Source organism: Canis lupus, chromosome 9, assembly GCF_003254725.2.
Source record: "Canis lupus dingo isolate Sandy chromosome 9, ASM325472v2, whole genome shotgun sequence".
NCBI classification, from domain to species: domain Eukaryota; kingdom Metazoa; phylum Chordata; class Mammalia; order Carnivora; family Canidae; genus Canis; species Canis lupus.
Window position 1 is genome coordinate 11,453,321 of NC_064251.1, and position 12,483 is coordinate 11,465,803.

Sequence of the window (12,483 nt, forward strand, 5' to 3'; positions counted from 1 at the left end):
CCAGCCGAGGCAGACGTAGACAGTGGAGTGGAAACCACGTGCCAGCAGGTGGCCCATTGTCTGGCTGAAGTAGGTGACAGTGTACGGATGTCCACTTCCTGCCCTGTGCCCCCCGCGGCTTCACAGGGCAGGGCACGATTGCTGCGGGAAGCCCCCGAAAGCGGCGTGCAGGGTGGGCCGCGGCAGCATCGCTGCGCCTTGGGCCTGCGGTTGGCTGTCCATCTTCCAGAGGGCAGGAGGAGGGCAGGAACCGCGGCAGAATCTGGGTAGACCAGAAGAGGCTGTATGGCTCCTGCGTAAATGGCCTGGTGCAGAGAGAGACACAGGGAGCCCAGCAAAGGCGGGAGGGCATCTCCGAAGGAGAGGAGGGAGGGGAAATGCATCTTCCCTCTGTCCCAGCATCCGTGTCTGTTTTCCCTTGTCACCAACAGAAAACAGTCTGCACAATTGCTGCCCACGAGGGGACGCTGGCCGCCATCGCCTTCAATGCCTTGGGCTCAAAACTAGCGAGCGCCTCTGAAAAAGTGAGTGCACTTGCCGCATCTCCACTGGCTCTCTTGTCACGGCTCCACCGGGCGGCTCCCTGGGGCCAAAGATCCAATGAGATGGGGCTGGGGACAAGGACTGACTGGTCTCTGGGCCTACCTGGAATCCATTTCCGAGGGGAGCCTCTGACCCATGCATGCTGTGTATGTGGATACATAATTCAACAGAGCAAAGGCCTCTGCTATGCAAGATGCAAGCTGCTTGACACAAAAGCGTGTGGTCTTAGTGAGACACACGCATGCACATCTTCCCTAGAAACAGACAGAGGCTGCATTTCATGAACCGTGTAAACAAAATGTTGTGCTATTTAGCAGGAGAGATTGATCTCTTCTGTCTGGGATGGGCAGGGAAGGCGATCCAGTTGGATTTCAAATGCCATGAAAAGCATGTGTTTTTTGACAGGCGGAGACTGGCTATTCCAGGAAGCCCAAGCATTTTGAACGCGCACGCGCGCGCACACACGCAGCCCTGAGCTAGGGCATGGAGGGAAAGGGGAACAGTGTTTCACACCCGTCCCAAGAATCACTTCTGTGGCAGTGTACAAACAAAAAAGCCTCTATGCCCAACACTTCGTGCTTCCTCCTCAGAGACAGCTGTTCAAAACCAATAAAACAAGCTCCTCTCTGAAGGGACATCTTGGTCTGAAGCCGTTCATGGTCTGAAATGTCCCCCTGCTGTCTTTTTCAGGGCACTGTCATCCGGGTGTTCTCTGTACCTGATGGGCAAAAGCTCTACGAGTTTCGAAGGGGCATGAAAAGGTCTGTGTCCACCATGAAACCCATGTTACAGTAGACACTAAAGACCCGCCGTGGGCGGCTGGCAGCCGTCCAGGGAGAGCGTGGAGGGTGGCTCTGTGCCCTCCTCTCCCCCGGAGGAGGTCACCTGCCTTAGACGCTGTGCTAGGTGCTCAGTACACCTGACAGCTCGGCCGCTGTCCTAGCACAGGGCTTCAGCCACGGGAAGCCTTCTGTGATGGGTGCCAGGGCAGCGAGCAAAGGAGAAACGAGAGCGCAGGCAAGTCACAACCCAAAAGTAATCCATGAAGTGTGATGGGCGGGGAACCTCTTGGCGGTAGCCTTTGCAGCTGGATGGGTGCACAGAGCCGCTGGAAGACGTCCAAGGTGACAGGAAGGGGCGGTGCTTTGTTTCTTCCCACCCAAGACCATGGCCCTTTACGAATCTTTCCAAAATGAATTTCTAAATTAGGAATGACACAACGGCAGGGGGATTTGGAATACCTAGACTCCCCAGGACATGTCCAGTTTTCTTACAAAGCTGGGTTTTGAACTGTAAAGCAGCCACCCTCCCCTGTCGGGCTCACTAGTCCATCTCCACGTCACCGTGTTCCCTAGGTACGTGACAATCAGCTCTCTCGTGTTCAGTATGGACTCGCAGTTCCTCTGTGCCTCAAGCAACACCGAGACCGTGCACATCTTCAAGCTGGAGCACCTCACTAACAGGTAAGTCAGTGCCTGACCAGAGGAGCCAGGTGGTTCTGTGCTCCCACTGCCCGCGTAAGTGGTTTCCTCGCTTTCTGAATGCCATGCACTCGGCCTTACCGGCTCTGCCTTCCCCGAAGTGGTGAGCGTATGCTGACCAAACCTCGGTGGTATAATGCATGGAAGCACAAAATCCAGGGCCACCCCCCTGAGCTCAACCCCCGGCTCTGGCCCAGGCTGCCCTGCACTGAGAGACCCAGGCAGGTAATTTAACCTTCCTGTAACCTCCGTACAAAATAATCATCAATGCCTCTTGGGCTTGTCATGGGGATTAAGTGAGTTCCTTGAGCCAACGTGTTTAGCATGGTGCCTGGCACACGGTAGACATTAAGAAATATTAGGCAGCAGGGATGCCTGGGTGGCTCAGTGGTTGAGCGTCTGCATTTGGCTCAGGGCATGATCCTGGAGTCCTGGGATCGAGTCCCACGTGGGGCTCCCTGCATGGAGCCTGCTTCTCCCTCTGCCTGTGTCTCTGCCTCTCTCTCTCTCTCTGTCTCTCATGAATAAATAAATAAAATCTTAAAAGGGGGGGGGCAGCAGAGCTATGGGTATAATAATATGTGAATCTCCGCCATCTTGCCTGCCACTGGGCGCATGGGAGACACCCCCAGTGCCTGTGGCTGTACCAGTGGCAGGAGTGCAGCTGCCTTCCCCTGCAGCCAGTGGCGTGTGTATTAGTTTCCTCTTGCTGCTGTAACAAGTGACCCCAGACGTAATGGCTTAAAGCAGCACACATTCATTATACCACAGCCTTGTAGGTCGCTAGCCCGAGGTGGCACGGCCTAGTTCTCCATCCAGGGTCTCATAAGGCAGAAATCCAGGTGCCAGGCAGCCACGCTCTTATCTGGAGCCTGGGGCCCTCTTCCAAACTCAGTCCTGTTCCTGGTGAGAATCCAGGGCCTTGCAGTGGTAGCAGTGAGATGCCCACATGCTTGGTGGCCCTCAGCCCAAGAGGCCACCTGCTTCCCTTCTCACATAGCCTTCGATCCCGCAGTGTCACACAGATTCCTTCTTGTCCTCTGGATTGCTCCAACTTCTCCTTCTGCCTTCCTCGTCTGCCACCAGTTGGAGAGACCTCTCTGCTGTTAAGGGCTCCTGGGACTAGATCAAGCCCATCTGGATAATCTCTCTACCTACAGTGGTCTGAGCCATAAACATAACACAGTCACCAGAGGGCTATTTTGTCACTGTTACAATGTTCTAGGGACCAGGGCGTGGAATCTTGAGGCCATTCCTAGAAATTCTGCTGTAGCATGTGAGCACTAGAATATAACTACCTGCTACGTGCATGCCCATGCCTACCCTTGGAGCTGTCCTACACTGGGAAGCAGCAAAGCAGTGAGGGATTCTCCTCCCACCCAACCACTGTCCGTGGCAGTGTCACCCTGGCCTCTTGTCCTCTTCCTAAGGTCAAGATCTTGCTTCTGGTAGCACAGTAAACAGGTCATGCCTTCCTCAGGGGACTTCAGACACCTCATGGCTCCTGACTCTTCGGTGCCATCATAGGAAATTGAAACATGAAATGTTAGCGATGAGCTCATTACCCACGGAAGGCAGGCGGTCGAGTTAGCGATGACAGTGACACTCGCACATCGATAGAGCGTTTAGTAGTTTACAGAGCACTCTCACACACTTCCTCCCTCGGCTCCCCATGGTAGTCCTGGAAGGCAGGCGTCCAAGTTTCATAACCGAGGCAGCTGGGGTTCAGAGCAGTCCAGCGTGTTGCTCAAAGCTGGCCTCCGTCTACAAGAAGGGCCACGTTTTAACAGCCCGCCAAGCTTCTAGGGCTGCTGCAGAGTGCACATTCCGGGGGTGTCCGAGAAATGTCCCAAGGACTTACTTCCACGCTGGGTTTCACACTTGTGCCAGGAAAGGCCCCTCTTCTGTAACTGAATTCTTCTCGTGGGATAGAACTTCTACGAGAAAATTACTTTTCCCACCTAATTAGCAGGTCATGGTACACGGGCTCTGTTCTGTGTGTTCAGCATAGCATGTGTCTGTCTGACACTCTACGCGGCTGCTGTTATGTGTGTATTAGTGTGTCCATGTGACACGGCACCTGGCCTCTGTCCCCCTTCTGAAGCTCCATCCATGGGCACCAGCAACCAAAGCCTGGTTCCGTTTTTCCCTCCACGGGCTAGTGCAGCGCTCTTCCTCTGGCAACCTCATCCCTCCCCTCCGGCCCCCAGCACTGGTGTCGGAAACCCCAGGGGCTGCCCCCTCCCTGCTCCTGTGTCCCAGCAACCCCGCGAGTGTCCACCCCTGGTCATGTGCATCGCAGAGCGCAGTGTGTGTTGGACTTTTAACCCTGCATGTTCTCCCTAGGGCTTTTATCTGTTCTCTGGACTTTTCTATCACTTCTCAGCTCGTAAAACAGAAGCCCGGATCTCTTGGGGAGCTGTTCAGAGCTTAGGAGGGTGGCTGGCCTGCTGGGATGACCTTCAATCCAAGGTGCTGTGACAAAGTGACCCCATGTCTTCATCGGAGTTTGCTATTGGTGCTTCAGACAGGAAGTTGCCATTTGAACTCATTTCCCCGTCCAGGCTCTCCTGTTTCCGTCAGGGATCTCAGATAGCTAGGAACAACCCCTTCCTCCCTGGTTTGTCCAAAGACCACCCAGCTGGTTGGGAAACAGAGTGAGAAGTAAACCCCAGGGCTTCTGGGCTGCAGCGCGTGTGCCCTACCAGGCTCTGGCCCTGAGGACAAGTGGCCTCTCAGCAGGTGCTCCCAGGAGTGCACAGCATGAAGGCAGGGTGTGTGCTCCTGCCCATTCTCACCTCTCACCAACAGAGCAACCACCCTCTTTGTCTGGCAGCCGCCCTGGGATGAACTTTGATGACTGCAGGGGACGTACCAGGTCCCCGTGAATTATCTGTACCGTCGTGAATCACCGGGGAGCAGGGTGGCTGCAGGGCTGTAATCACACACCACCCAAAGCATCTTGCCCGGAGGTTTGCTTCCCACTCAGTCTGGCTAGGGAGGCCTTGACACCGAGATCGCTCTGTTCTTCCACGAGCCCGGAACAGGCTTGAGCTTCCTTTTCAGAGTCCAGATATCGATCCCATCTCACTCCCGACCCTAGCCCCCTTCTTAAAAATCTGGAAATCAGACTAATCATTACATGCAACTTCTTTAATGTAGGGAAGTGGTAGCTTTGGGAACCTCTTAACAGTTTTGCAATGGCCCTTCCGAAGGACGAATGAGCACTCAATGTCCTTTTGCTGTTGCCAGAAGAGTACATCCCGGGCTGTTCCTGGGGGGTAGAACATTATGCTAAAGGCACAGTTCCTTTTTGTTGCAGTGAGCACAGCTCCTTGCACCTGGGCATGTGGACCGTTGGCCCGATGCCCTGGCCTGCGGGGCCGGCTCACCTCCACCTGTGCCTTGCTCCCCCAGCCGACCAGAAGAGCCTTCGACCTGGACTGGCTACATGGGAAAGATGTTCATGGCTGCTTCCAACTACCTCCCCACCCAGGTGTCAGACATGATGAACCAGGACAGGGCCTTCGCCACCGGACGTCTGAACTTCTCGGGTCAGAGGAACATCTGCACTCTCTCAACGTACGTATGGCACCACCCACTCTCCACAAGAATAAGCTCTCACAGAGCTGTTTGCCCAAAGTGCAAAACCCCCAAACATGTACAAAGAGGAAAAGAAAGACGAGATGGCCAGGAGGAAGGGCATGCAGAATCGAAGCCCGCTGTGTCCATCCGCTGTCTTTCCTCCTAGTCATCATTTGTGCTCTGGGGACAGCTGGAAGTCGGCATGGGAGCCTCAGCTCTCTGGTCATAACGCTGTCTTGAAAACAATTCCCATTCTTATGTAACTCTCTAAAAAGGCTCTAGTTCCATGATCCAGCTTCAGACACCTATGGGGCTGACAGATATTTTATTGAAAAGAGTTAAAGAAGGTAAACTTTTTTTTTTTAATCTGATAAAACTGGCCAGCAACGCGGTAAGCTAATTTTGTCCTTTCTGTCACTGTTAAAGGCAGAAACACACGTAAGCCAGAGGCTGTGTCCCATTCAGGTCAGCTGATGTTTTTGCTGGCAGTGGCTCTTCATAGAGTAATAGCATGCACACGCATGGTTTTGTATCACCCACACAATTATTTTCAAAGACAAGAAATAATCCTCAAGGTAGATCGCTAGGTCAGAATGCAAAGAAATAGCCAGAAACCCAGAATCCGGGGCCAGCAGACCGGGTAAACGTTTCCTGATGGCAGGAGAAGCAGCTTGTGACAGCCAGGGTGGGTGAGGCTTTGTCATTTGAAGCTGGCCCATTGCTCGTCTTTGTCATAATCACAGCATGTGTTTTCCTTGGCTCTTAGGATCCAGAAATTGCCAAGGCTGCTGGTCGCATCATCCGATGGACACCTTTACATCTACAATTTGGACCCTCAGGACGGAGGAGAATGTGTCTTAATCAAGACCCACAGGTGAAGAGACTAGTTTTCAAAAAGCCTTTTTAAGAGCCGCTTGTGTCAGGTTGTCAGTTGGCCAAGAACGACAGGCTTTAGGGCCATTGCTTGTCTGTCCTCTTTGCCTGCCATCTCGGTGGCAAACCTCTAAAGGCACCTGCTCTGTGCTGGGCTCGATGTCAGGCACCCTCACTACGCTGTGCACTTCTGGAAAAGTGCCAGGAGGAGTAACACACAATTGAAGAAACACAATGTCTTCCTGTGGCCTTTCCTCCTCGTACATTGGGTGCTCAAAAATACTGACCAAACTTAATTGAAAAGTTCTCTTGATGTCTATGACCGAGAACAAGGCGACCTCTCCCTGCTGTGCCAGAACACCGTGAGCTGCCCCTGCCCCCTCGCCCACAGATCACCCCCCCTTGTGAGCGTGCCTTAGGGTCCTTGCCAGGGTATACCAGGAAGAGCAAAGGGCCAGTCTTCGTTTAGTGCATAGAAGAGAAAGGGGTCCATTGTGGAGTTGCGTGATGGACCCCAGCTGTGCAAGGCCACTGGCGGGGTCACATGACCCAGCTTGAACTCCTAGGTCCGTACTTTAAACTTGAGTAGGCAAGCCTGAGCTGCCCAGCGCTTTTCCTTGTGACGGTATCCTGGATATGTGATCTCTTTTTTTCTCCTCCCCTCCCCCACAATTGCTGCAATTAGCTTGCTTAGCTCAGGAACAACAGAAGAAAATAAAGAAAATGACCTCAGACCTTCATTACCTCAGTCTTACGCAGCAACTGTAGCCAGACCAAGCACCTGGTCCGCCTCCACGGTGCCAGGTGAGTGGATGTGGGGGCCTGGTGGGGGCTGGGGGGGGTGTGGGGCACCGTGGGGACCTGTTTCTGACACCACTTCCTCTGTCTTCACGGTCACCTGTAGATGGAATGCTCTCCCCGAACCACTTATCTCCTCCCAGGCGCGACCGCAAGAACAGCCTTTAAAAGTCGGGTCCCCAAACCCGGCAGGCACAGCCCCAAATTATCGCCTCCCCCAACAAGTCGTGTCAACCCTTGGCCTCTCTGAGAATTGCCAACCAGTAGCGAGTCGGAGGTGTCTAGGGTAGACACGTGGGTGAGACCAGCCTGTTCGGAGGCTTGGATGCCACACACGGTGGGGCTCTGGACTCCTCTGAAGCTCAGTCTCTCCGTTTAGAAGGCAAAGGCAGCCTCTGTGGTCTCCCTGGAGGTCCCGCCCCCGGGTCACAGCATAAGAACAGCAGGCCGCCAGGCTTCTCTCAACGTCTCATTCTTGGCTTCCAGGTTATTCTGAGGACGGCGGAGCCCTCCGAGGAGAGATTATTCCTGAACATGAGTTTGCGACGGGACCAGTGTGTCTTGATGATGAGAATGAATTCCCCCCTGTGAGCATTAGGAACCCCTAACCGAGTGGCTCAGTCTGTGTGCTTAGAAGGAAGCCTTCTCCTCATGCAAGAGGCGAAGTCACTTGCCCTGTTATCTAGTCCTGTAACAACTAACCTCCTCTGCACTAGTCAGAAAGCCCTAGGTGATGCGCTGTGCTGTGTGCCTCGGGCCCGACAGACCAGCCATCAGGTGTCAGGCTAAAGCCGGCAGCCGTAGAATAACCGAATACTAACCCAGGGAGTCTCGGCGGCCTCACTACCTCCAGAGGCCTGGAATCCTTAACTTGGCTTCTTTAGCACTCTCTGTGCTGCTCACAAGGTAGGAATTCGTGCCTGCATAAACCCGTTTGCCTGAGGCTCCTAAGGATGTCCTTGCAGAATGCTGCCTTTTTGCTAAAGACGTCGACCTAACGGGGTGGGCCGCTGCGCTCTGTAAGCCAGCTAGACCCTCACCCTCGCGCGGCTCTAATGGGGCGGACCCCAGGCTCCCAGCAGCCGGGTGGAGGGCGGGAGCCTCGGTGGAGAGCTCCCCGGCATTTCCTTGCATCTTGCTTCAGCTGTTCTGGCAGCAAGAGCCCTCGGGGTTGGCTGGGTGGGTGCAAGGCTTGGCTTCTCCCTGCATCCGCGTCTGAGGAGAGGGTTCTCTCCCTGGGTGGCTGCCTTAGCTTAGCTTAGCAGATCTTTCTGATCCTTCAAGCTTCCATTTAGAGCACCATCCAGACCGCTCTCGTGAGCTGCGGTTAGAGAGTGGCACAGAGAGTGAACCTAAAATCATCGAGACATGGAAGCTGTGTTTGGACCAAGACTTAGAGAGTCAACTGAGTGAGCCTCCTGGAGCCAGAATGGGCCCTGCTTCAGAGCCCATTAGGTCTTGGTATATGATGTTTTCTCCTGACTGTTATCTTATAATGTCAGTTGAAATCTCATTTGCAAAAGGATGGAAGGCAGGTCTAGTTTCTTTCTCCTATAAATCCTGGGACAATCCGTTAAGCCCAGTCAGCTTTTTTATTTTTATTTTTATTTTTTTTTAAAGGCTGTTCTAGAGTCCTCTGTGCATGATATGGGAGGGTGGGGTGTGTGATTGCCCATGAAGGCTCTACAGACTGCAGCTTGAGATTTACGTTTCTGGCTTTTAAGAGGCAGACTGCCAGATGCAGTGCCAATAAGTACAATTTATATTTTAGGGCTGGAGAGCAGTGGTTCTTAAAAATACAAATTATAAATATAAAAACAACCATTGGCTTGCTGCCTCCTTTGCCTTTGGGTTCTCATGCCCTGACTAGCCATAAAGGGAGCTCTTCCGGCCCCCTAAAAGTTGGTGGTCACTTACCTGAAGTTGTGTCTTCTGGGAACCAGAGCAGAGTAGATAGAGCAGGGATATACGTGTCCTACTCTGCCCAGGTTTGGAACCTTCACTCACTAGGTTCCATCTCAGTGATTTTGGCCACTCACTAGGTTCCATCTCAGTGATTGTGACGAAAGTCTGTGACTGCTCCAAAAGACAATTAGATTATTAATTAGATTCTTAGCTGTAATCAAAGTAAACCCTAAAACCTTTTGTACAAATTGGGGTACATCAGATACTGGCTTTCAGGAGGCGGTCCCTTGCCAAGGAAAACCTGTATAAAATAATAGGTACACTGTGTAGATCATTTGTTTGGAGTTTAAAAAAAAACAATGGAGATGCTTAAGATCTAGTGGTAGAATTTGTTGAGAGGCCTGTTCACCTAAACACTGCCAGGAAGCTGGGTAGGAGCCGGTTGTCCTGTCTCCCTCTTCAGGACCAAATGTGAGAAAGTCAATTTAACTTGCCTCTGGGATTTTTCTTTAGACACAAGGAAGGCTTCCTGCCAGCGAGAGCATTGATCACTGAATGAGGCCCCTGTTAGACCCTAGAGCCAGCGGTTGGGGTCATGGAAGCCAACAGATCCCAGACGCCCTGCTGTCCAGCCTCCAGGCAGACAGGGAGGACAGGATCGAGCTTCTACAACCTCCCAGTGTCATAGCAGACAGTCTTCTCCATCTCATTTCATGGAGACCAGAGGCGTGAGTGCCACTGGGATGTCCTCTCGACGTGGACCATCTCCCATCCTTTTGGCAACGATGTCCAACAGGAGAGGAGATGCTGGACCACTCCCCTCCCTGCCATTATTCTGCGCCAGCATGCCTATTACGCATACTTGGCCAAAATTCACACCTCTACCCACATCCCTTAATTGTGATCTTGGAGTCAGCATGGTTAAAAACACGGGCTTGCCTGCCTAATCTCATGAGGGGCTCCCCAGGCCTTTGCCTTCAGAACACAAGTCCTTGTGAGTAGGGTCTTTTTTTTTTTTTTTTTTTTTTGTAATATACTCACACTTTCCTGAATATGATCACTCTTATCTCCTGGGGATTTCCTTTGCTCCATCCACAATGAGAAAAGAGAACTGATCATTTCTGGTACCTTAGAAAGGTGCCGTATTCAGGAAGCAGCTTTTGTTGTAAAAACACGCCAACCTTTACAAATCTACACATTCTCTGACAGTGGTCTTACTCCTATGAGCAAGAGTAAGGGAAGTGGGACCAAGGGTATTTACTGACTTTTTCATAGTGACTTAGCAGTCTGTGTTTACAAGTAAGATGAGCCTTTAAAAAAAAACAAACATGCATATACATATAAATACACACACATACACACGTATTTTATATATAGTCAGTATTTTCTGAAACTGCCATACTCGTCTACACCTACACAAGACGGGTGGACTTTCTGTGGCCACAAGTGAGGGTCAGTCCATGGACATACGCAAAAACTGTGCCAGCCTCCCCCTGCTGACCCCGCATGGGCACAGATCTGTTGATAATGCAGCCTTGCCTAACAGCCTCTACCTGGAAGGAGTAAGGCCATTCTGTTTTGATTTTGGTAGATAAACTTGTGCCGTGGAAGTCAGAAGGGCAAAACGAAGCATTCATGATGAGAAGCGCACCTCAAATCAGGAAAACCCCCCCCTATCAGGAAGGTGGAAGAATGGAGTACAAATTGTGTGTGCAGAAAGGGGGGGCAGGAATCCCAGGTGCCGCCTGCTTAAGCCACGAGACATGGTCCACGGCTCTCCAAACTCTCCTCTGCCCTCGTTGCCAGTGGGTACGGGAGACCCTTATATACACATCCTGCTACTCGAAATATGTTACAGCCATAGTGTCAATGCTAACTAACCATATTGGTCTATAACCGGAACTTTATACGATAAAGGGCATCCTTTTTAAATGTATGCCGTGTAAAAATGTACTTATAGGAAAATCTCTTTGAATTGTATTTCTTGTATATTACGTACGTATAGCGAGAGACTGTTTTCAGCCACGCAAAGTATTTTTGCAGTGATTGGGATAAATCATTTATTACCTTTGAGTCCCATTCAGGACACTAATAATAAAATCATGGCAATGCATCTTTGAGGTTTTAAATTTTTTATTTCTTCTTGGTTTTAGGAAGCAGGAAGATGCCTAAAATCTTTAGGATACAGTCGTTTGATCTTTAAAGGGAAGGAGGAGGCGGGTAGGGCTGGGGATTAATCTGTGGGCTCCTGAGCGATGAGACCTCTTGAGCAATGAGACCCGGAAACATCTAACTTTGTCCTAGCCTGCATTTGGTGCTACTCAGGGTAACCCCCACCTCCCCCAGGAGCCGCCCAGAAATGGAGCATCTCAGGCCCCACCCCAGACCTACTGGGTCAGAATCTGCACTTCCATGAGATCCCAGGTGATACGTATGCAGATCAGAGATGGAGAAGCACTGCCCTAGATCCCAGTTGGGATGAATCTATGCTAATAGGACCAGCGAAACTGGGTACAGAGAAAAACTAAGATGTATTAAGTGCCTGTTCTGTGTCATGTGACGTGGCAGGCATTTCCATGTATCATCATCTTTCGTCCTCAAAATCAGCTTGCAAGCTAGGCTAAATGCCCACATTCAAAAGCTGGGCTTTGATCCAGATCTAACGGCAAAGTCTGGGTGCTTTCTGCTCTAGGCCCACCCAGCTGTTCTCTCAAGCGGGGAGGGGGGAATGCAAAGCTCGAGCTTCAGAACAAAATTCTGAGACTTAGTTTTACAGCATCCGGAGCTGGAGTGTGAACTTGCCCTGTCTCGCTTCCTAACATCTGCCTGTGGGGAAATCGGTCCATCCGGTGGCTTGGCAACGGCAGGCGACGTGGTGGGGATTGCAGCAGGGGGTCACCGAAGGATGGCGAGTGTAATCCGCTCTGGAGGTGTTGTCCCCAGCAATGTCTAGAAGAACATCTGCAAGAATCTCTCTGACCTTGGGCAGGACGTCCTGGTATTCGGCGCTACCTCTATCTAGAGGCACAGCTTCTGCAACATCATCTTCCAGGTTAAAAATAAGGGGAGGGTCATGATGCTGCTCCCGTCCGACGTCCCCATCACAGGCTTTGGCTCCGCCTAGAGAGGAGGTGACAGCAAATAACTCGTCAGACCCAGCTTTGGCCCTATGGTGGAAAGAGGAGAATTCGGATTGATTTTACATTAATCCAAACATCCCAGGACTTGAATATTCAAGTGACCATTCTGCCTGTCAAGTCACCTTGAGATTTTTGGTGCTCAGACCAGTGATGCTCCT

General features: G+C 51.7%; 2 protein-coding genes across 10 annotated transcripts in view; one reads left to right on the forward strand and one right to left on the reverse strand.

Annotated features, from left to right (window-relative positions):
* The window catches only part of WIPI1 (WD repeat domain, phosphoinositide interacting 1), a 32,495-nt gene extending 21,197 nt beyond the window's left edge, over window positions 1–11,298 (forward strand). The window contains exons 6-13 of one of the 2 annotated variants that reach the window (XR_003131869.3): window positions 432–524; window positions 1,234–1,304; window positions 1,899–2,006; window positions 5,442–5,606; window positions 6,376–6,483; window positions 7,168–7,286; window positions 7,767–8,186; window positions 10,777–11,298. Coding sequence is in view for 1 of the 2 variants with exons in the window: in XM_025436777.3 (XP_025292562.1) it covers window positions 432–524; window positions 1,234–1,304; window positions 1,899–2,006; window positions 5,442–5,606; window positions 6,376–6,483; window positions 7,168–7,286; window positions 7,767–7,867; window positions 10,777–10,824 (813 nt within the window). In the remaining variant the exon portion in view is untranslated. The remainder of the gene's footprint in view (window positions 1–431; window positions 525–1,233; window positions 1,305–1,898; window positions 2,007–5,441; window positions 5,607–6,375; window positions 6,484–7,167; window positions 7,287–7,766; window positions 8,187–10,776) is intronic. The other variant, XM_025436777.3, reaches the window with a different exon arrangement.
* A 2-nt stretch (window positions 11,299–11,300) lies between these two features.
* ARSG (arylsulfatase G) overlaps window positions 11,301–12,483 on the reverse strand; it is a 107,597-nt gene continuing 106,414 nt past the window's right edge. For 7 of the 8 annotated variants that reach the window (XM_025436770.3, XM_035721166.2, XM_035721167.2 and 4 more), the window contains one exon: window positions 11,301–12,305. In XM_025436770.3, coding sequence (XP_025292555.1) covers window positions 12,001–12,305 — 305 coding nt within the window. In that variant the 3' untranslated portion in view covers window positions 11,301–12,000. The remainder of the gene's footprint in view (window positions 12,306–12,483) is intronic. The other variant, XR_007412845.1, reaches the window with a different exon arrangement.